At 37.7% G+C, this 23866-nt stretch overlaps 1 protein-coding gene across 3 annotated transcripts in view; it reads right to left on the bottom strand.

Annotated features, from left to right (window-relative positions):
* Nucleotides 1-933: 933 nt before the first annotated feature.
* Mo25 (calcium binding protein Mo25) overlaps nucleotides 934-23866 on the bottom strand; it is a 46149-nt gene continuing 23216 nt past the window's right edge. For all 3 annotated transcript variants that reach the window (XM_053771594.2, XM_053771593.2, XM_053771595.2), the window contains exons 5-7: nucleotides 4300-4468; nucleotides 3883-4047; nucleotides 934-3465 (exon numbers count right to left, since the gene is read on the bottom strand). In XM_053771594.2, coding sequence (XP_053627569.1) covers nucleotides 3175-3465; nucleotides 3883-4047; nucleotides 4300-4468 — 625 coding nt within the window. In that variant the 3' untranslated portion in view covers nucleotides 934-3174. The remainder of the gene's footprint in view (nucleotides 3466-3882; nucleotides 4048-4299; nucleotides 4469-23866) is intronic.

Raw genomic sequence — 23866 nt, 5'->3', positions numbered from 1 at the left:
TAGTTTGAAATTGAGCTCAAAATAGCAGAAATGCTCAATTTTTACTGATGTTGAAGAGCAAACAAATCATGTCATACATCCAACACACAAGTGGTGGGTCTAATATGCATTCACAAATGAGGTGATATTTATATAATTATGCAGTAGTCTGAATAACGGTAAATCTTCTATTTTTTGTGTGAATAAAAATTCAAAATGAAAAGCAACCGTAATATAAGAGGGGCCTGGAGACATGACTAATGAACATATAAAATTTTATTTTAGTGCCAGGAATGTCTGCACTGTTTATGCTGAACCCTATTTTGAAATTGGCCTTTCTTGAATTTTGTGTGAACCTGTCCAAATTAGTAATTTCAGATCACTTTATTGGGTAGTTGAAACAGGTAAATGGGCAGTTTCTTGTACTCAATTGATAAAATAAAAAGAGTTCTAGTGAAATAGCTACGAGTTTGGTTGACTGGAACAATGGAATTGGCCAAAAATAGGGCTCAAAATGGCCGAAACTGCCCATGCGTAAATATCGCCCAGACCGCCAACTTCACAATAGCATAATTCCACAAGTTTTCCATCAAATTTTGTACTTTTGGTTTCATTACCTTCACAAGATGCACAGCAGGAGCTCAAGAGATGTTTACAGCATGCATGTTAGTCACTATACTGACTGAGACCCACACCATGGACTGTCTGATCACGTGATCCAAGTGTTGTCAGTCGACAACCAAGACCACGTACAAAAACCAAATCAAATAAATCAGTTTGAAAACCGATTTGTTCGACTAGTCCATTCAACAACCGAGGTTCCACTGTAGTTGTTAATCGCAACAAATTAAAATTTGCTTTTAAGACTTATTGCAGCTTCCAAATTCTTGCAATATGAATTTAGAAACTAAATGCTGACACTTTTAATCACAAGGTACAAGAAAATTATATCAATGATGTTTATTTATATATTTTTGGCATGGATTCACTAGCCAATATTCTTTGATGCTGAAAATCATATAAATTAAAACAGATACATAAAAATAGTAAAATTATTCAACGCCATTACTATAAGTGTGCCAAATGCTTCCTCTGCTCGAGATTTGCCAAATACATTACTGTACTGCCAAAAACTGTGATGAAGCACCCTCCTTAATCCAAACCAAATATAGTTTGCACCTGTAAGAAAAAAAAAAAAAAAAAGCAAGTTTGAAATAAAACAAATTATGGAAATAAATGGTATAAAATACCGACACAATGGAAATATAAACACAAATGCAGTATAATGTGATCCTTTATTGACAACATTTCACCCACATAGTGGGCTTTTTCAAGTCACACACGGATCTACCTGGGGTTGGAAGGTACGAGAGTATTTATAGTCAGAATGTTGAGGTCAGGTGGAGAATGCTGCATCTGATGATCTACCGGGTGGGGTTATAGAGTCTTGGGTAGCTTGGCAGGGGTATTGGACAAGTTGTAGACCTTCTGCAGTGTTCTATGTTCTTATGTTCTTCTTCATTGCTATCCCACATAAGAACATAGAACACTGCAGAAGGTCCAATACCCCTGCCAAGCTACCCAAGACTCTATAACCCCACCCGGTAGATCATCAGATGCAGCATTCTCCACCTGACCTCAACATTCTGACTATAAATACTGTCGTACCTTCCAACCCCAGGTAGATCCGTGTGTGACTTGAAAAAGCCCACTATGTGGGTGAAACGTTGTCAATAAAGGATCACATTATACTGCATTTGTGTTTATATTTCCAAAACAAATTATACAAATTTCGTGTTGGACTGGATTTGAAAGCTTCTGATGCAAATGTCTAAAGACACTTTCCTTTGGAAATAATTATCACATTGCCATATACTAAACTAGTGGCAGCATTCCAACTTCTTCCACCCCAACTCTTCATCCAGTAATTCATCTTCACTTAGGCAATACAATAACAAGCAATAAAATCATTAACACCTCCAGTGATGCAATTTTTTTTCTCCTCAATGACACAAACAATTTAGGTATTTATCAAAAGGTATCATGAAAAGCACAGTTATTCAGCATTCTAGTCCTCAAATTCTCATAAAACATCATGTTCTTGGCCACTTCTGTTTAATTAAGCTTTTCTATATAGCCAAGTTACGTCACAGGCCACATTAATTGATACAAAATTTGCACCAGCTAAAGCTCTCTGCTAAATATTGAAGCTCCAACTTATCAATTCAAATACAATCTAACAACTCAATACCTGTCATCATCTAAATTAATATTTTGATAAATTAAAGTAAAAAGCCCTAGAACAATCAGTAACATTATCAGTTTCAAGGTAATTTCTACACAAAAGAAATTACAGCTTTTGTTCTGATGCTTTTTGAAGGATTACTGTACTTTAAATAACCTTAAGTACCGAAAGATGACAAAACAATAATGTAGGTATCTTTACCTCTATGTTAACCATCACTGTCCCATATAAACCACATCCCTTTTTTTGACTCACACTTATGTACAAATATTATAAAAGGATACATTCATCACAGGAGGAATTTTACAGTGGCAGCTCAATGAATAAATATTCATAATGATGAAATTCTAACTGCTAGCTGTTAGTGTTAGTTTAATAATTTAATATTAAATCAATATCATCTATAAAAGATGAACACATTACAAATTTCAAGCAAACCATGAGAATATTAGAAAATATCATCTATGTCCAGAGCCAAGGGAAAACCCCTGTCTCTTCATCATTACTTGCAGAACATTATCTTATATTGAAGAAACTTATAAAATAAGATCTGGAATGCCCTCTGCAGCAGGGTCATGGATGAACATGAACAGCTTCACACTGGTCTCAACATGGTCAACAGCATGCTGAGAACACCTGCCCAAGACTTCACTGCAATCTTTGACCGTCCTCAACAAGAAGTTTTTCAGCAACTATCAAGGGTCATGCTATGAGCAATGCCTCAGGTATCCCCTTAGCAAAACTTGAAGATCACTAAGGCATAATATAAAGGAAGCTAAACAATGCTGCATTTGCTGATCCAAGGGCAGGCCTGGGTATTTGTGATATTTTGAAGGAAGCTCCACTTTTCATAAGCTTCTCTCTGGATGACATGGTTCAATCAACAGCAACCCAGACAGATTCCAGGCTACTACTAGTGCTGCCACTCCATAACTAATAGTACACTAAAACTACTGGTCTGGTGGAAGAGCTTTCAGTTCCTTTATCTGTTTAATTAGATAAGCTTTCTCATCATTAAACTGTTCATCTTCAGAGCGGTCTGTATGGAAGCGTGTCAAGAACTCTACAAGCTTATCCTGGTTTCGCAAGAGGATTTCCAGGATGGGGCGGGGTTTGTCTGGATTAGCAACAAACACCTTAAACACATGGAAGGCTTCAAACTGGATATTACGAGATCTCTCCTTTAACATTATCATCATCAGTTTTAAGTTGTCTGGATTACTGATGTACCGCTTCATCACCTGAAATATTAGAAATTTTATTAAAAACAAGATTGTAGTTCATAACAAATTATAATATTTATATATAATCATAAAATGATTTATTCTAAAACATTCCCTTCTTGAGTAAGTGACTTCAGGATGAAAATCTTAAAAAATGTCTTTCTTATTTTCAAACAACAAAAATGGCAAAAAGAGTCAAATTTGCTGAAAATGTAACTGCATCAATTAATGCAAAATTTAAAGAGTTCCCAAATGCTTTTATCATAAAATAAAACTGACCTGAAGGAATAATTGTTGCCAAAGCCAGCTTACTTAAGTAGAACAATATGATAAAAGTAGGAAATGAGTCACAAAAATAAAATTATTTTCATGTATTCATAAAACATTTTGTTTCACGTAACTCCCAAAACCTAAATATTTGAAAAACTGACTTACAGAAAAGTTATGTCTGTCTAATAAAAGTTCCCCAAGTAACTTGAGTGACTGTCTTCGAGTCACGTAGTTGTCGGAGTTGAGGAGATTCTTATACTGCGAGAACACCCGATCATAGTTTTGTTCTAGGAACTCTGCACACAGCATCTTGTGTTTCGTGAGAAGTTCCTAGAAAAGGTTTGCCAATTTAGTTATATATCACAGCAAAACACCTCATTACAAAGGTACCAAGAGAGGTAAATAGAGTAAAATGGTGAACTGTAATTCATTACTAGGGTAACAAAGAGAAAGACGTGCAAAAGGGTGAGCTATAAGAAGCAGGAGCCTGTACAATTCAAATGAAACACCCAACAAATATTTGGAATAGTCTAGCACTTAAATTCAAATCCACCCAAGAAAAATAAGTGAAGATTTACATACCTTAAATGTGGAAAAGGCATCAGATGCAATATCAAAGGTAGATACTTCTACATACTTAAAGAAGTTATAGAAGTCATCACTATTGAGGATGATTCTTGTAAGGGCCTCGTATCTGGCACACTCTCGAAGCATCGTGCCACAATGAAGAGCGATATCCTGGTGTTCATATCTATCCACCAGAAGGACTTAGTATTAATGGAGATTCTGAAGCTTTTAAAATCTGACAGAAAAACAGTATATTCTTCAGCAGCCACTGACTGGCGGGTACTTTCTAGAACAGATCACTATTTTTGACAGGCGGTCAACTTATCACAGCATGAGCAGTGCTAATAGCCTGATTCCAACCATTTCCCTTTCAATTCAAAGATACTAAGAAATCAAGCTACAGTGTGCCAATCCCTAAACAAAGCTCCACATGAAAAACAAGTTCAGATTAAATTACTTTATTCACAGTGGAGAATAGTGTTGCTATGCAGTTATTTTAATAAATCAAGCTTATATAGGTGTATAGCATACAAGTAGATCCTCTCTAATGTAAATTTATCCAACATCAGGAATGCCTTGGGCACCAACTAAATCCATCCAATCCCACTGTTTGAAAGTTCTTTAATGGTACAATTGTACAATAAATATCTTAAGATTTCAGTATGCTACAAAACTCACTGTCCCAAAATTAAAGAAGTTCCTCTAGTTATAGTTGCCTGTTAAAAATATTATCCTGAGAAGCAAGAGGCTAAATGACAAGAAAAATGACATATTAGCAACAGCCACCTTGAGGAGTATTGTATTTTATTAAAAAATACTCTTCCACCTAAAGATATTTCTAAATTCACTTATTCTCATTCTCTCATTTTTTATAATTTACACAAGGGGTTTTATAGGATTAGGTTATTTATATGCAGAGTTGTTACCCATCTCAGTTCACTTGAAAGCCTTTTTACTGTTATGATAGAGTGAACAACAATGAAAGTGCTTCTTCTTTCTCGGGTCACCCTGCTTCATTGGGAAATGGCTGATGTGTTAATAATAATAATAATAAAAAAAAAAAACATACAAACAGGGAACAGGATGAAGTTGGAGCCAGCTGTGGGCCAACACTTTCATTTGGTCAACTGACTATTTCATTAGTGTTGTTATATTGTATGAACATGTTCCAGACTCAAGTTATTCTAGGAATGAATGAACTCAGATGAAGTGATGTTTTTGAGAAGGGTATAACCAGAATGTAACTGCCGTCTGCTACCCGTCTTGTTGTAGAGAAGATGTCTTCTCGTCGTACTGGCCTTGTACATCTCTCCAGGGCTGCAGGCTCTGCTGGATTGACAGATCCATCCAGGCAAGAGATAAGTGGTCTTGTTCAGATCTCTATTCTGTCCAGAATTTGTAGATGAGATGAAGGCAGAGGCAATCCAAGTGGAGCATACTCATATTGGGCATTTGTGCCTCGTAGAGTTTTGTAGCCTCTACTATTGAGCAGGTACAAGATATGCCTTAGTGATCTTAGCTTTCTGGTTGCTTTGATTAGAAAAATTTACCACAAGGATCTTCATAGATGGTTTGTAATCACATTTCATCCCTAGGATATCCATCTCATGCCTGAGTTCCAACATTATTCTTACCACTACTCCAGCATTAACATCATGGTACCCAGAGACCCCTGTAATTGTTTTACATGATGGTAGGATTGCTGGTGTCTTGTCTGTTTCATAAATATGCAAGATTACATGTACGTCTTGCTACTTCTACTTACACTTAGGTCACACTACACATGCATGTACAAGCATATATATATACACACACCCCTCTGGGTTTTCTTCTATTTTTCTTACTAGCTGTAAGTTGGTAATTGATGTACCTGAGAGCAGCTAGCATTTCCTTTAATGGATAAGTAAATGTCAGAGTATGGTCATCTGCATAGGAATGGGATTCTGGGATGAGGTGGTCACTGATAGCACACATTCCTATGAAACACTGGCACCAATTAAATGTATTGTTGTACCACTGAGAACTACTCTTAGAGATCTTTCTTCTTTCAACAAACTGGCAGTATCTCACCAAAACAGTGGCCCAAAAAGAAAAACAAAAGTTTCTCTTTTTAATTCTAGTAATGTATACAGGAGAAGGGGTTACTAGCCTCTTGCTCCCAGCATTTTAGTTGCCTCTTATGACATGCATGGCTTACAGGGGAAGAATCCTGTTCTACTTTCCCATGGAGATAAGAGGAAATAAACAAGAACAAAAACTAGTAAGAAAATAGAAAACCCAGAGGGGTGTGTATATACATGCATGTGTTGTGTGACCTAAGTGTAAGAAGTAGCAAGATGTACCTGAAATCTTGCATGTTTATGAGACAGAAAAAAGACACTAGCAATCCTACCATCATGTAAAACAATTACAGGTTTCCATTTTACACTCACTTGGCAGGACAGTAGTACCTCCCTGGGTGGTTACTGTCTACCAACCTACTACCTAGGTCTTAGAGATCTACCTTGACAGTAATCGCTAAGGAAGTTTAGTGCAGAGTCAGAGCCTTCAAGTGTTCAGAGTTCTGCCAGGAATCCCTAGTACAGTACTTAGTTAAAAACACCAGCAATGCCCAGTGCTACTATACAGCTGATCTTGGATTAATCCAGAAATGGGTGGCACACAGTGGAGAAGTTTAACAGATCAAGAGCAGAGTGACCTTTTCCAAAGCCATACTGATGGTCACACAGAACTAAGTGGTAGTCAAAAAATGCTGTCATTTGCCATGTCTCAAGAATTTTGCCAGTGATTGATGTAAGTGACACTGGTCTACAGTTGTTGATTTCTGCTCTGTTTTTCTTTTTGTTAACACAAACTACGTTTGCCTTTTTACAGTCGTCATTTACACTGCTGATAGATGCAACTTATACGTGATGCTAGCCGGTCTGCACATCTACTCAGCAATGTTGGGTTCACCTAATCTGGACCCACAGCCTTTTCTTGGTTCAGTAAAGGTGATGCTAGCTGGTCTGCACATCTGCTCAACAATCTTGGGCTCACCTTATCTGGGTCCATAGCCTTTTTTGTGGTTCAAGGATTTAAGGAAATATATTTTATCCTTCCTTACTGTCACCTCTGAAAACTTTGACACAGTTCTTGGAGTTAGCAGGAGATCTCCTAACTGGATCAAGGACTTAAATCTTGGTGGCAGTATTCAGTAAACAGGTCAGCTTTCTCTTGCTAACTCATAGCTAGTCCCCATCCTAGACCAAGGACCACCAGGTTCTGGAGCACACTCTTCCTGATGTCAGTTCTCTTCACGTCTGTCTCACATCTAGCGATGGCTCCTCTTGCCAACAGGCTTGCTTGTGGAGGTTCTTGGTACAGATAGTGGAATGCCCCTTATACCTTCTCCCAGCCTTGTGCTTAGCAGCAGCGACCTCTCGGGAATGAAAACCAAACCAAACCAAAGCTGTGTTGGAGATCAAGGCTATATTTAGAAAAGACATTCACTTGGTTATCAACATCATCTTGAAGAAAACCATTCCAACTGGAGGTAGTAAGCTAGCTAGCGCTATATAATAAATCAATAAATCAATAAATCAATAAATCAATATATATATATATATATATATATATATATATATCTTTCTTCTTTCAACACACCGGCCGTATCCCACCGAGGCGGGGTGGCCCAAAAGGAAAAACGAAAGTTTCTCCTTTTACATTTAGTAATATATACAGGAGAAGAGGTTACTAGCCCCTTGCTCCCGGCATTTTAGTTGCCTCTTACAACACGCATGGCTTACGGAGGAAGAATTCTGTTCCACTTCCCCATGGAGATAAGAGGAAATAAACAAGAATAAGAACTAGAAAGAAAATAGAAGAAAACCCAGAGGGGTGTGTATATATGTGCTTGTACATGTATGTGTAGTGTGACCTAAGTGTAAGTAGAAGTAGCAAGACGTACCTGAAATCTTGCATGTTAATGAGACAGAAAAAAGGACACCAGCAATCCTACCATCATGTAAAACAATTACAGGCTTTCGTTTTACACTCACTTGGCAGGACGGTAGTACCTCCCTGGGCGGTTGCTGTCTACCAACCTACTACCTATATAAAATTCAAAATGGGAATTGACACAGTTACTTTTTGCTGATGATACTGTGCTTATGGGAGATTCTAAAGAAAAATTGCAAAGGTTAGTGGATGAGTTTGAGAATGTGTGTAAAGGTAGAAAGTTGAAAGTGAACATAGAAAAGAGTAAGGTGATGAGGGTATCAAATGATTTAGATAAAGAAAAATTGGATATCAAATTGGGGAGGAGGAGTATGGAAGAAGTGAATGTTTTCAGATACTTGGGAGTTGACATGTCGGCGGATGGATTTATGAAGGATGAGGTTAATCATAGAATTGATGAGGGAAAAAAAGGTGAGTGGTGCGTTGAGGTATATGTGGAGTCAAAAAACGTTATCTATGGAGGCAAAGAAGGGAATGTATGAAAGTATAGTAGTACCAACACTCTTATATGGATGTGAAGCTTGGGTGGTAAATGCAGCAGCGAGGAGACGGTTGGAGGCAGTGGAGATGTCCTGTCTAAGGGCAATGTGTGGTGTAAATATTATGCAGAAAATTCGGAGTGTGGAAATTAGGAGAAGGTGTGGAGTTAATAAAAGCATTAGTCAGAGGGCAGAAGAGGGGTTGTTGAGGTGGTTTGGTCATTTAGAGAGAATGGATCAAAGTAGAATGACATGGAAAGCATATAAATCTATAGGGGAAGGAAAGAGGGGTAGGGGTCGTCCTCGAAAGGGTTGGAAAGAGGGGGTAAAGGAGGTTTTGTGGGCGAGGGGCTTGGACTTCCAGCAAGCGTGCATGAGCGTGTTAGATAGGAGTGAATGGAGACGAATGATACTTGGGACCTGACGATCTGTTGGAGTGTGAGCAGGGTAATATTTAGTGAAGGGATTCAGGGAAACCGGTTATTTTCTTATAGTCGGACTTGAGTCCTGGAAATGGGAAGTACAATGCCTGCACTTTAAAGGAGGGGTTTGGGATATTGGCAGTTTGGAGGGATATGTTGTGTATCTTTATACGTACATGTATATGCTTCTAAACTGTTGTATTCTGAGCACCTCTGCAAAAGCAGTGATAATGTGTGAGTGTGGTGAAAGTGTTGAATGATGATGAAAGTATTTTCTGTTTGGGGATTTTCTTTCTTTTTTGGGTCACCCTGCCTCGGTGGGAGACAACCAACTTGTTGAAAAAAAAAAAAAAAAAAAAAAAAATTATATATATATATATATATATATATATATATATATATATATATATATATATTATATATATATATATATATATATATATATATATATATATATATATATATATATATATATATATATATATATATATATTATATATATATATATATATATATATATATATATATATATATATATATATATATATATATAGTTAGTTAGTTAGTAGGTTGGTAGACAGCAACCACCCAGGGAGGTACTACCGTCCTGCCAAGTGAGTGTAAAACGAAGCCTGTGATTGTTTTACATGATGGTAGGATTGCTGATGTCTTTTGTCTGTCTCATAAATATGCAAGATTACAGGCATGTCTTGCTACTTCTACTTACACTTAGGTCACACTACACATACATGTACACATTTATTTATACACACTCATCTGAGTTTTCTTTGATTTTATCTTAATAGTTCTTGGTCTTTATTACTTTTCCTTTTATATCCATGGGGAAGTGGAATAAGAATCTTTCCTCCGTAAGCCATGCGTGTTGTAAAAGTCAACTAAAATGCCGGGAACAATGGGCTAGTAACCCCTTTTCCTGTAAAGATTACTAAAAAGAATAAGAAGAAAATTGTTTTCTTTCTTTTTTGGGTCACCCTGCCTCGGTGGGAGACGGCCGACTTGTTGAAAAAAAAAAAAAAAAAAAAAAAAAAAAAAAAAAAAAAAAAAAAAAAAAAAAAAAAAAAAAAAAAAAAAAATATTATATATATATATATATATATATATATATATATATATATATATATATATATATATATATATATATATATATATATATATATATATATATATATATATATATATATATATATATATATATATATATATATATATATATATATATATATATATATATATATATATATATATATATATATATATATAGGGATTGGCGGAGAGCATGTATAGTCCCTTTATATAAAGGGAAAGGGGACAAAAGAGACTGTAAAAATTATAGAGGAATAAGCTTACTGAGTATACCAGGAAAAGTGTACGGTAGGGTTATAATTGAAAGAATTAGAGGTAAGACAGAATGTAGGATTGCGGATGAGCAAGGAGGTTTCAGAGTGGGTAGGGGATGTGTAGATCAAGTGTTTACATTGAAGCATATATGTGAACAGTATTTAGATAAAGGTAGGGAAGTTTTTATTGCATTTATGGATTTAGAAAAGGCATATGATAGAGTGGATAGAGGAGCAATGTGGCAGATGTTGCAAGTATATGGAATAGGTGGTAAGTTATTAAATGCTGTAAAGAGTTTTTATGAAGATAGTGAGGCTCAGGTTAGGGTGTGTAGAAGAGAGGGAGACTATTTCCCGGTAAAAGTAGGTCTTAGACAGGGATGTGTAATGTCACCATGGTTGTTTAATATATTTATAGATGGGGTTGTTAAGGAAGTAAATGCTAGGGTGTTTGGGAGAGGGGTGGGATTAAATTATGGGGAATCAAATTCAAAATGGGAATTGACACAGTTACTTTTTGCTGATGATACTGTGCTTATGGGAGATTCTAAAGAAAAATTGCAAAGGTTAGTGGATGAGTTTGGGAATGTGTGTAAAGGTAGAAAGTTGAAAGTGAACATAGAAAAGAGTAAGGTGATGAGGGTGTCAAATGATTTAGATAAAGAAAAATTGGATATCAAATTGGGGAGGAGGAGTATGGAAGAAGTGAATGTCTTCAGATACTTGGGAGTTGACGTGTCGGCGGATGGATTTATGAAGGATGAGGTTAATCATAGAATTGATGAGGGAAAAAAGGTGAGTGGTGCGTTGAGGTATATGTGTAGTCAAAAAACGTTATCTATGGAGGCAAAGAAGGGAATGTATGAAAGTATAGTAGTACCAACACTCTTATATGGGTGTGAAGCTTGGGTGGTAAATGCAGCAGCGAGGAGACGGTTGGAGGCAGTGGAGATGTCCTGTTTAAGGGCAATGTGTGGTGTAAATATTATGCAGAAAATTCGGAGTGTGGAAATTAGGAGAAGGTGTGGAGTTAATAAAAGTATTAGTCAGAGGGCAGAAGAGGGGTTGTTGAGGTGGTTTGGTCATTTAGAGAGAATGGATCAAAGTAGAATGACATGGAAAGCATATAAATCTATAGGGGAAGGAAGGCGGGGTAGGGGTCGTCCTCGAAAGGGTTGGAGAGAGGGGGTAAAGGAGGTTTTGTGGGTAAGGGGCTTGGACTTCCAGCAAGCGTGCGTGAGCGTGTTAGATAGGAGTGAATGGAGACGAATGGTACTTGGGACCTGACGATCTGTTGGAGTGTGAGCAGGGTAATATTTAGTGAAGGGATTCAGGGAAACCGGTTATTTTCATATAGTCGGACTTGAGTCCTGGAAATGGGAAGTACAATGCCTGCACTTTAAAGGAGGGGTTTGGGATATTGGCAGTTTGGAGGGATATGTTGTGTATCTTTATATGTGTATGCTTCTAGACTGTTGTATTCTGAGCACCTCTGCAAAAACAGTGATAATGTGCGAGTGTGGTGAAAGTGTTGAATGATGATGAAAGTATTTTCTTTTTGGGGATTTTCTTTCTTTTTTGGGTCACCCTGCCTCGGTGGGAGACGGCCGACTTGTTGAAAAAAAAAAAAAAAAAAAAAAAAAAAAAAATATATATATATGTATATATATATATATATATATGTATATATATATATATATATATATATATCCTAGGTAGTAGGTTGGTAGACAGCAACCGCCCAGGGAGGTACTACCGTCCTGCCAAGTGAGTGTAAAACGAAAGCCTGTAATTGTTTTACATGATGGTAGGATTGCTGGTGTCCTTTTTTCTGTCTCATGAACATGCAAGATTTCAGGTACGTCTTGCTACTTCTACTTACACTTAGGTCACACTACACATACATGTACAAGCACATATATACACACCCCTCTGGGTTTTCTTCTATTTTCTTTCTAGTTCTTATTCTTGTTTATTTCCTCTTATCTCCATGGGGAAGTGGAACAGAATTCTTCCTCCGTAAGCCATGCGTGTTGTAAGAGGCGACTAAAATGCCGGGAGCAAGGGGCTGGTAACCTCTTCTCCTGTATATATTACTAAATGTAAAAGGAGAAACTTTCGTTTTTCCTTTTGGGCCACCCCGCCTCGGTGGGATACGGCCGGTGTGTTGAAAGAAAGAAAGAATATATATATATATATATAGTTAGTTAGTTAGTTAGTAGGTTGGTAGACAGCAACCACCCAGGGAGGTACTACCGTCCTGCCAAGTGAGTGTAAAACGAAGCCTGTGATTGTTTTACATGATGGTAGGATTGCTGATGTCTTTTGTCTGTCTCATAAATATGCAAGATTACAGGCATGTCTTGCTACTTCTACTTACACTTAGGTCACACTACACATACATGTACACATTTATTTATACACACTCATCTGAGTTTTCTTTTGATTTTAGCTTAATAGTTCTTGGTCTTATTAATTTTCCTTTTATATCCATGGGGAAGTGGAATAAGAATCTTTCCTCCGTAAGCCATGCGTGTTGTAAAAGTCAACTAAAATGCCGGGAACAATGGGCTAGTAACCCCTTTTCCTGTAAAGATTACTAAAAAGAATAAGAAGAAGAAAATTGTCAAAGTGGGAAGTCTGAATGTGCGTGGATGTTGTGCAGATGATAAGAAAGAGATGATTGTGGATGTTATGAATGAGAAGAAGCTGGATGTCCTGGCTTTAAGTGAAACAAAGCTGAAGGGGGTGGGAGAGTTTCAGTGGAGAGGAATAAATGGGATTAGGTCAGGGGTTTCAAATAGAGTTAGAGCTAAAGAAGGAGTAGCAATAATGTTGAAGGATAAGCTATGGCAGGAAAAGAGGGACTATAAATGTATTAATTCAAGGATTATGTGGAGTAAAATAAAGATTGGATGTGAAAAGTGGGTTATAATAAGCGTGTATGCACCTGGAGAAGAGAGAAGTGTAGAGGAGAGAGAGAGATTTTGGGAAATGTTGAGTGAATGCGTGGGGAGTTTTGAATCAAGTGTGAGAGTAATGGTGGTTGGGGATTTCAATGCTAAAGTGGGTAAAAATGTTATGGAAGGAGTAGTAGGTAAATTTGGGGTGCCAGGGGTAAATGTAAATGGGGAGCCTTTAATTGAGCTATGTGTAGAAAGAAATTTGGTAATAAGTAATACATATTTTATGAAAAAGAGGATAAATAAATATACAAGGTATGATGTAGCACGTAATGAAAGTAGTTTATTAGATTATGTATTGGTGGATAAAAGGTTGATGGGTAGGCTCCAGGATGTACATGTTTATAGAGGGGCAACTGATATATCGGATCATTATTTAGTTGTAGCTACAGTTAGAGTAAGAGGTAGATGGGAAAAGAGGAAGGTGGCAACAACAAGTAAGAGGGAGGTGAAAGTGTATAAACTAAGGGAGGAGGAAGTTCGGGTGAGATATAAGCGACTATTGGCAGAAAGGTGGGCTAGTGCAAAGATGAGTAGTGGGGGGGTTGAAGAGGGTTGGAATAGTTTTAAAAATGCAGTATTAGAATGTGGGGCAGAAGTTTGTGGTTATAGGAGGGTGGGGGCAGGAGGAAAGAGGAGTGATTGGTGGAATGATGAAGTAAAGGGTGTGATAAAAGAGAAAAAGGTAGCTTATGAGAGGTTTTTACAAAGCAGAAGTGTTATAAGAAGAGCAGAGTATATGGAGAGTAAAAGAAAGGTAAAGAGAGTGGTGAGAGAGTGCAAAAGGAGAGCAGATGATAGAGTGGGAGAGGCACTGTCAAGAAATTTTAATGAAAATAAGAAAAAATTTTGGAGTGAGTTAAACAAGTTAAGAAAGCCTAGGGAAAATATGGATTTGTCAGTTAAAAACAGAGTAGGGGAGTTAGTAGATGGGGAGATGGAGGTACAGTGGACCCCCGCATAACGATGGCATCGCATAGCGATTTTTCCGCATAACGATTACTTTTATCGCAAAATTTTTGCCCCGCATACCGATTAAAAACCCGCATACCGATTTTCGTCCGAGACGCGTCCAATGTGCCCTCACATGTGCCGGCCGTCCCATTGTTTACCAGCCAGCCTCCGCGGTAACATCCAAGCATACACTCGGAATATTTCGTATTATTACAGTGTTTTCGGTGGTGTTTCTGGAAAATAAGTGACCATGGGCCCCAAGAAAGCTTCTAGTGCCAACCCTGTGGTAAAAAGGGTGAGAATTAGTATGGAAATTAAGAAAGATTTTGAAGGGTTTGGGGCTAACCCTGAGAAGCCTATGCCAGTTGTGGAATCCATTGTGCCTACTTCAAAGATTAAGGAAATGTGTGCAGAGTGGTTTGAACTGCAAACCTTTATAGATGAAAATCACCCTGACACAGCTGTTGCAAGCCGTGCTTGTGACTATTTCAATGACAATGTTATGGCCCATTTTAGGAAAGTCTTGAAGAAACGGGAGGTACAGAGCTCTATGGACAGATTTGTTGTGCGACAGAGGTCCAGTGACTCTGAAGCTGGTCCTAGTGGCATTAAAAGAAGAAGGGAAGTAACCCCAGAAAAGGACTTGCTACCTCAAGTCCTAATGGAAGGGGATTCCCCTTCTAAACAGTAAGAAGATAATGCTCTCCCCTCCTCCCATCCCATCAATCATCACCAGATCTTCAATAAAAGTAAGTGTCATGTAATTGTGCATGCCTTTTTCAGTTTGTGTGTATTAAAATTAACATTTCATGTGGTAAAAAAATTTTTTTTTCATACTTTTATTTAAAAGGGAAGAAAAAAGGGCAAATTTCATGCTCTGGTCAGGGGGTATACCATTTTTTTAGGAGTGAAAAAGAGAGAATGTAAGTGTGGGAGTGCTTGAGGCATTACGTAAAATAAAAAATTAAAGCAGCTGGAACTGATGGGATCATGACAGAAATGTTAAAAGCAGGGGATATAATTTTTGGTTGGTTTGGTACTTTTGTTTTAATAAATGTATGGGAAAAAGGAAAGGGACCCGGGATTGGGGAGCATGTATGGGTTTTTTATAAAAGGAAAAGGGGGCAAAAGAGACTGTAAAATTTTGGGAATAAACACTGGGGTATCCAGGAAAAGTGTACTTTTAGGGTTTTTAATTGGGAAAAAATTGGGGGATAAGACAGAATGTAGGATTCGGATGAGCAAGGAGGTTTTTAAAATGGGTAGGGGGTGTAGATCCCGGTGTTTTTCATTTAAGCATATATGGGAAAAGTATTTAGATAAAAGATAAAGGGGGAAAATTTTTTGCATTTTTTGGATTTAGAAAAAGGGATATGATGGGGATGGGGGGAAAACAATGGCAGATGTTGCGAATATATGGAATAGGTGGTAATTATTAAATTTTAAAGGTTTTTTTGAGGGTGGGGGAAGGGTCAGGTTAGGGTGTGTTTGAAGAGGAGACTACTTCCCCGGGAAAAATAGGTCTTAGACAGGGATGTGTAATGTCACCATGGTTGTTTAATATATTTATAGATGGGGTTGTAAAGGGAAATAAATGCTAGGGTGTTGGGAGAGGGGGGACTAAATTTTTTGGGGAAACAAATTAAAAAGATTGACACAGTTACTTTTGCTGATGATACTGTGCCCATGGGGGAAATTTTAAAAAAAAATTGCAAAAGGGTTTGTGGATGAGTTTGGGAAAATTTTGTAAAAGGGAGAAAGTTGAAAAAATGAACATAGAAAAGAGTAAGGGGATGGGTGTAAATTTTAGATAAAGAAAAATTGGATATCAAATTGGGGGGGAGGGTATGGGGAAAAAGTGAAAGTTTCCCGATGCAGGAGTTGGCCCTGTTGGATGGATTTATGAAGGATAAATTAATCCTTTGAATTGATGAGGGAAAAAAGGGGGAGTGGTGCATTGAGGGGATATTTAGTCAAAAAAAGTTATCTATGGAGGCAAAGAAGGGGAAAGTAAAGAAAGTATAAATAGTACCCTTGCTCTTATATGGGTGTGAAGCTTGGGGGGTAAATGCAGCAGCGAGGAGATGGGGTTTGGGGGCAGTGGAGATGTCCTGTTTAAGGGCAATGTGTGGTTAAAATTATGCAGAAAATTCGGGTGTAAATTTGGAGAAAGGGGTTTGGGGTTAATAAAGTATTAGTCAAAAGGGCAGAAGAGGGGTTTTGGGGTGGTTTGGGTTCATTTAGAAAAGAATGGATCAAAGTAGAATGACATGGAAAACATATAAAAACTATAGGGGGAAAGGGAAGGGGGGGGGAAAATTGTCCTCGAAAAGGGTTGGAGAGGGGGTAAAAAGGGGGTTTTTTGGGGTAGGGGCTTGGGCTTTGGGCGTCGTGGCCCCTGTTAGATAGGTGTGAATGGGCCAATGGTACTTGGGGTGGATCTGTTGGAGTGGACGGGGGGAATATTTGGAAAAGGGGTTTAGGAAAAAGGGTTTTTTTCTATAGTGGACCGGTCCCGGAAATGGGAAGGCCTGAACTTTAAAGGAGGGTTTGGGATATTGGGTTTGGGGGGGATATTTTGTTATCTTTATATGTGTATGCTTCTAGACTGTTGTATTCTGAAACACCTCTGAAACAATGATAATGAAATGTGGGAAAGTGTTTGAATAAAGTGAAAAATTTTCTTTTTTTGGGTTTTCTTTCTTTTTTTGGGGGCCCCCGCCTGGTGGGGGGACTTGTTGAAAAAAAAAAAAAATTTTATATATATATATATATTTTTTTTATTATCCCAAATTACCGGGCAGGGTGGGGAAAAAAACTTTCACCATTTCCCCCATCCTTCATGACATCTCCACTGCCTCCAGCCTTCTCCTCGCTGCAACATTCATCACCCACGCTTCACACCCATATAAGAGCGTTGGTAAAACTATACTCTCATACATTCCCCTCTTTGCCTCCAAGGACAAAGTTCTTTGTCTCCACAGACTCCTAAGTGCACCACTCACTCTTTTTCCCTCATCAATTCTATGATTCACCTCATCTTTCATAGACCCATGCGCTGACACGTCCACTCCCAAATATCTGAATACGTTCACCTCCTCCATACTCTCTCCCTCCAATCTGATATTCAATCTTTCATCACCTAATCTTTTTGTTATCCTCATAACCTTACTCTTTCCTGTATTCACCTTTAATTTTCTTCTTTTGCACACCCTACCAAATTCATCCACCAATCTCTGCAACTTCTCTTCAGAATCTCCCAAGAGCACAGTGTCATCAGCAAAAAGCAGCTGTGACAACTCCCACTTTGTGTGTGATTCTTTATCTTTTAACTCCACGCCTCTTGCCAAGACCCTCGCATTTACTTCTCTTACAACCCCATCTATAAATATATTAAACAACCACGGTGACATCACACATCCTTGTCTAAGGCCTACTTTTACTGGAAAAAAATTTCCCTCTTTCCTACATACTCTAACTTGAGCCTCACTATCCTCGTAAAAACTCTTCACTGCTTTCAGTAACCTACCTCCTACACCATACACTTGCAACATCTGCCACATTGCCCCCCTATCCACCCTGTCATACGCCTTTTCCAAATCCATAAATGCCACAAAGACCTCTTTAGCCTTATCTAAATACTGTTCACTTATATGTTTCACTGTAAACACCTGGTCCACACACCCCCTACCTTTCCTAAAGCCTCCTTGTTCATCTGCTATCCTATTCTCCGTCTTACTCTTAATTCTTTCAATTATAACTCTACCATACACTTTACCAGGTACACTCAACAGACTTATCCCCCTATAATTTTTGCACTCTCTTTTATCCCCTTTGCCTTTATACAAAGGAACTATGCATGCTCTCTGCCAATCCCTAGGTACCTTACCCTCTTCCATACATTTATTAAATAATTGCACCAACCACTCCAAAACTATATCCCCACCTGCTTTTAACATTTCTATCTTTATCCCATCAATCCCGGCTGCCTTACCCCCTTTCATTTTACCTACTGCCTCACGAACTTCCCCCACACTCACAACTGGCTCTTCCTCACTCCTACAAGATGTTATTCCTCCTTGCCCTATACACGAAATCACAGCTTCCCTATCTTCATCAACATTTAACAATTCCTCAAAATATTCCTTCCATCTTCCCAATACCTCTAACTCTCCATTTAATAACTCTCCTCTCCTATTTTTAACTGACAAATCCATTTGTTCTCTAGGCTTTCTTAACTTGTTAATCTCACTCCAAAACTTTTTCTTATTTTCAACAAAATTTGTTGATAACATCTCACCCACTCTCTCATTTGCTCTCTTTTTACATTGCTTCACCACTCTCTTAACTTCTCTCTTTTTCTCCATATACTCTTCCCTCCTTGCATCACTTCTACTTTGTAAAAACTTCTCATATGCTAACTTTTTCTCCCTTACTACTCTCTTTACATCATCATTCCACCAATCGCTCCTCTTCCCTCCTGCACCCACTTTCCTGTAACCACAAACTTCTGCTGAACACTCTAACACTACATTTTTAAACCTACCCCATACCTCTTCGACCCCATTGCCTATGCTCTCATTAGCCCATCTATCCTCCAATAGCTGTTTATATCTTACCCTAACTGCCTCCTCTTTTAGTTTATAAACCTTCACCTCTCTCTTCCCTGATGCTTCTATTCTCCTTGTATCCCATCTACCTTTTACTCTCAGTGTAGCTACAACTAGAAAGTGATCTGATATATCTGTGGCCCCTCTATAAACATGTACATCCTGAAGTCTACTCAACAGTCTTTTATCTACCAATACATAATCCAACAAACTACTGTCATTTCGCCCTACATCATATCGTGTATACTTATTTATCCTCTTTTTCTTAAAATATGTATTACCTATAACTAAACCCCTTTCTATACAAAGTTCAATCAAAGGGCTCCCATTATCATTTACACCTGGCACCCCAAACTTACCTACCACACCCTCTCTAAAAGTTTCTCCTACTTTAGCATTCAAGTCCCCTACCACAATTACTCTCTCACTTGGTTCAAAGGCTCCTATACATTCACTTAACATCTCCCAAAATCTCTCTCTCTCCTCTGCATTCCTCTCTTCTCCTTTCATCCAGCACATTTTAAAAATTTTTTAAAAATTTTCTTCTTCTCTTTTTAGTAATTTTTATCAGGAGAAGGGGGTTTCTGGGCCCCTTGCTCCCCGGGATTTAATCGCCTCATCGGCATGGCTTACGGAGGGGAAAATTCTTTTTCCCCTTCCCCATGGACAATGAAAAAATAAAAAGAACAAAAGCCCTTTTTAAAAAAGGGAAAAACCTAAGATGTATTATATATATGGTATGCGTGTCTGTGAAGTGTGACCAAAATGTAAGTAGGGGTGGGAAAAATATCCCCGTTATCTTAAACGTGTTTTGGACGAAAAGGAAAACCGCAATCCTACCATCATTTCAAAACAGTTTTGGTTTTGTTTTCCCGTCATCTGGGGAATTTTGTACTTCCCCGGGTGGTTTTCTGTCTAAACCTCTACATATATATATATATATATATTATATATATATATATATATATATATATATATATATATATATATATATATATATATATATTTTTTCTAGGAAATGAGTTGGTGAATTTTTTCATAAAAATATACGACCCTGAAATAGTGAAAAGCAAAAGGCCTGTAATTTTTTTGATAGTGAGATTCTGGTACCCTGTCTCATAAGCATCTGAATTCAGGTGCGATTTTTCAAACTTCTCTTACTGGCAACTACACATATAATACAAGCATATGTATACCCCTCGGGGTTTTTCTTTTTTCTTACTGGCTCTTTTTTCTTTTTTTATTTCCTTTTTGCCCCCCAGGGGGAAAGGTGGGCAAATTCTTCCTCCGAAAAGCTATCGTGTTTAAAGCGACTAAAACCCCAGGAGAAAAGGGGCTAAAACCCCCTTCTCCTGTATAAAATTACTAAAAATGTAAAAGGAAAAAACTTTTTTTTTCCTTTTTTCCCCCCCCTTAAATTGGGAATTTGACTAAAATTGAAAGAAAGAAAGAATATATATATATATATATATATTATATATATATATTATATATATATATTATATATATTATATATATATATTATATATATATATTATATATATATATTATATATATATATTATATATATATATTATATATATATATATATATATATATATAATATATATATATATATATATATTATCTATATATATATATATATATATATATATATATATATATATATATATATAATATATATATTTTGGGAAATGTTGAGTGAATGCGTGGGGAGTTTTGAATCAAGTGTGAGAGTAATGGTGGTTGGGGATTTTAATGCTAAAGTGGGTAAAAATGTTATGGAGGGAGTAGTAGGTAAATTTGGGGTGCCAGGGGTAAATGTAAATGGGGAGCCTTTAATTGAGCTATGTGTAGAAAGAAATTTGGTAATAAGTAATACATATTTTATGAAAAAGAGGATAAATAAATATACAAGGTATGATGTAGCACGTAATGAAAGTAGTTTATTAGATTATGTATTGGTGGATAAAAGGTTGATGGGTAGGCTCCAGGATGTACATGTTTATAGAGGGGCAACTGATATATCGGATCATTATTTAGTTGTAGCTACAGTTAGAGTAAGAGGTAGATGGGAAAAGAGGAAGGTGGCAACAACAAGTAAGAGGGAGGTGAAAGTGTATAAACTAAGGGAGGAGGAAGTTCGGGTGAGATATAAGCGACTATTGGCAGAAAGGTGGGCTAGTGCAAAGATGAGTAGTGGGGGGGTTGAAGAGGGTTGGAATAGTTTTAAAAATGCAGTATTAGAATGTGGGGCAGAAGTTTGTGGTTATAGGAGGGTGGGGGCAGGAGGAAAGAGGAGTGATTGGTGGAATGATGAAGTAAAGGGTGTGATAAAAGAGAAAAAGGTAGCTTATGAGAGGTTTTTACAAAGCAGAAGTGTTATAAGAAGAGCAGAGTATATGGAGAGTAAAAGAAAGGTAAAGAGAGTGGTGAGAGAGTGCAAAAGGAGAGCAGATGATAGAGTGGGAGAGGCACTGTCAAGAAATTTTAATGAAAATAAGAAAAAATTTTGGAGCGAGTTAAACAAGTTAAGAAAGCCTAGGGAAAATATGGATTTGTCAGTTAAAAACAGAGTAGGGGAGTTAGTAGATGGGGAGATGGAGGTATTGGGTAGATGGCGAGAATATTTTGAGGAACTTTTAAATGTTAAGGAAGAAACAGAGGCAGTAATTTCATGCACTGGTCAGGGAGGTATACCATCTTTTAGGAGTGAAGAAGAGCAGAATGTAAGTGTGGGGGAGGTACGTGAGGCATTACGTAAAATGAAAGGGGGTAAAGCAGCTGGAACTGATGGGATCATGACAGAAATGTTAAAAGCAGGGGGGGATATAGTGTTGGAGTGGTTGGTACTTTTGTTTAATAAATGTATGAAAGAGGGGAAGGTACCTAGGGATTGGCAGAGAGCATGTATAGTCCCTTTATATAAAGGGAAAGGGGACAAAAGAGACTGTAAAAATTACAGAGGAATAAGCTTACTGAGTATACCAGGAAAAGTGTACGGTAGGGTTATAATTGAAAGAATTAGAGGTAAGACAGAATGTAGGATTGCGGATGAGCAAGGAGGTTTTAGAGTGGGTAGGGGATGTGTAGATCAGGTGTTTACATTGAAGCATATATGTGAACAGTATTTAGATAAAGATAGGGAGGTTTTTATTGCATTTATGGATTTAGAAAAGGCATATGATAGAGTGGATAGAGGAGCAATGTGGCAGATGTTGCAAGTATATGGAATAGGTGGTAAGTTATTAAATGCTGTAAAGAGTTTTTATGAGGATAGTGAGGCTCAGGTTAGGGTGTGTAGAAGAGAGGGAGACTACTTCCCGGTAAAAGTAGGTCTTAGACAGGGATGTGTAATGTCACCATGGTTGTTTAATATATTTATAGATGGGGTTGTAAAGGAAGTAAATGCTAGGGTGTTTGGGAGAGGGGTGGGATTAAATTATGGGGAATCAAATTCAAAATGGGAATTGACACAGTTACTTTTTGCTGATGATACTGTGCTTATGGGAGATTCTAAAGAAAAATTGCAAAGGTTAGTGGATGAGTTTGGGAATGTGTGTAAAGGTAGAAAGTTGAAAGTGAACATAGAAAAGAGTAAGGTGATGAGGGTGTCAAATGATTTAGATAAAGAAAAATTGGATATCAAATTGGGGAGGAGGAGTATGGAAGAAGTGAATGTTTTCAGATACTTGGGAGTTGACGTGTCGGCGGATGGATTTATGAAGGATGAGGTTAATCATAGAATTGATGAGGGAAAAAAGGTGAGTGGTGCGTTGAGGTATATGTGGAGTCAAAAAACGTTATCTATGGAGGCAAAGAAGGGAATGTATGAAAGTATAGTAGTACCAACACTCTTATATGGGTGTGAAGCTTGGGTGGTAAATGCAGCAGCAAGGAGACGGTTGGAGGCAGCGGAGATGTCCTGTCTAAGGGCAATGTGTGGTGTAAATATTATGCAAAAAATTCGGAGTGTGGAAATTAGGAGAAGGTGTGGAGTTAATAAAAGTATTAGTCAGAGGGCAGAAGAGGGGTTGTTGAGGTGGTTTGGTCATTTAGAGAGAATGGATCACAGTAGAATGACATGGAAAGCATATAAATCTATAGGGGAAGGAAGGCGGGGTAGGGGTCGTCCTCGAAAGGGTTGGAGAGAGGGGGTAAAGGAGGTTTTGTGGGTAAGGGGCTTGGATTTCCAGCAAGCGTGCGTGAGCGTGTTAGATAGGAGTGAATGGAGACGAATGGTACTTGGGACCTGACGATCTGTTGGAGTGTGAGCAGGGTAATATTTAGTGAAGGGATTCAGGGAAACCGGTTATTTTCATATAGTCGGACTTGAGTCCTGGAAATGGGAAGTACAATGCCTGCACTTTAAAGGAGGGGTTTTGGGATATTGGCAGTTTGGAGGGATATGTTGTGTATCTTTATATGTGTATGCTTCTAGACTGTTGTATTCTGAGCACCTCTGCAAAAACAGTGATAATGTGCGAGTGTGGTGAAAGTGTTGAATGATGATGAAAGTATTTTCTTTTTGGGGATTTTCTTTCTTTTTTGGGTCACCCTGCCTCGGTGGGAGACGGCCGACTTGTTGAAAAAAAAAAAAAAAAAAAAAAAATATATATATATATATATATATATATATATATATATATATATATATATATATATATATATATATATATATCCTAGGTAGTAGGTTGGTAGACAGCAACCGCCCAGGGAGGTACTACCGTCCTGCCAAGTGAGTGTAAAACGAAAGCCTGTAATTGTTTTACATGATGGTAGGATTGCTGGTGTCCT

Source organism: Cherax quadricarinatus, chromosome 5 (assembly GCF_038502225.1).
Source record: "Cherax quadricarinatus isolate ZL_2023a chromosome 5, ASM3850222v1, whole genome shotgun sequence".
Lineage (NCBI taxonomy): Eukaryota > Metazoa > Arthropoda > Malacostraca > Decapoda > Parastacidae > Cherax > Cherax quadricarinatus.
Note: the sequence above shows the minus strand (reverse complement) of the source record. Positions and strands in the feature narration are given on the sequence as shown.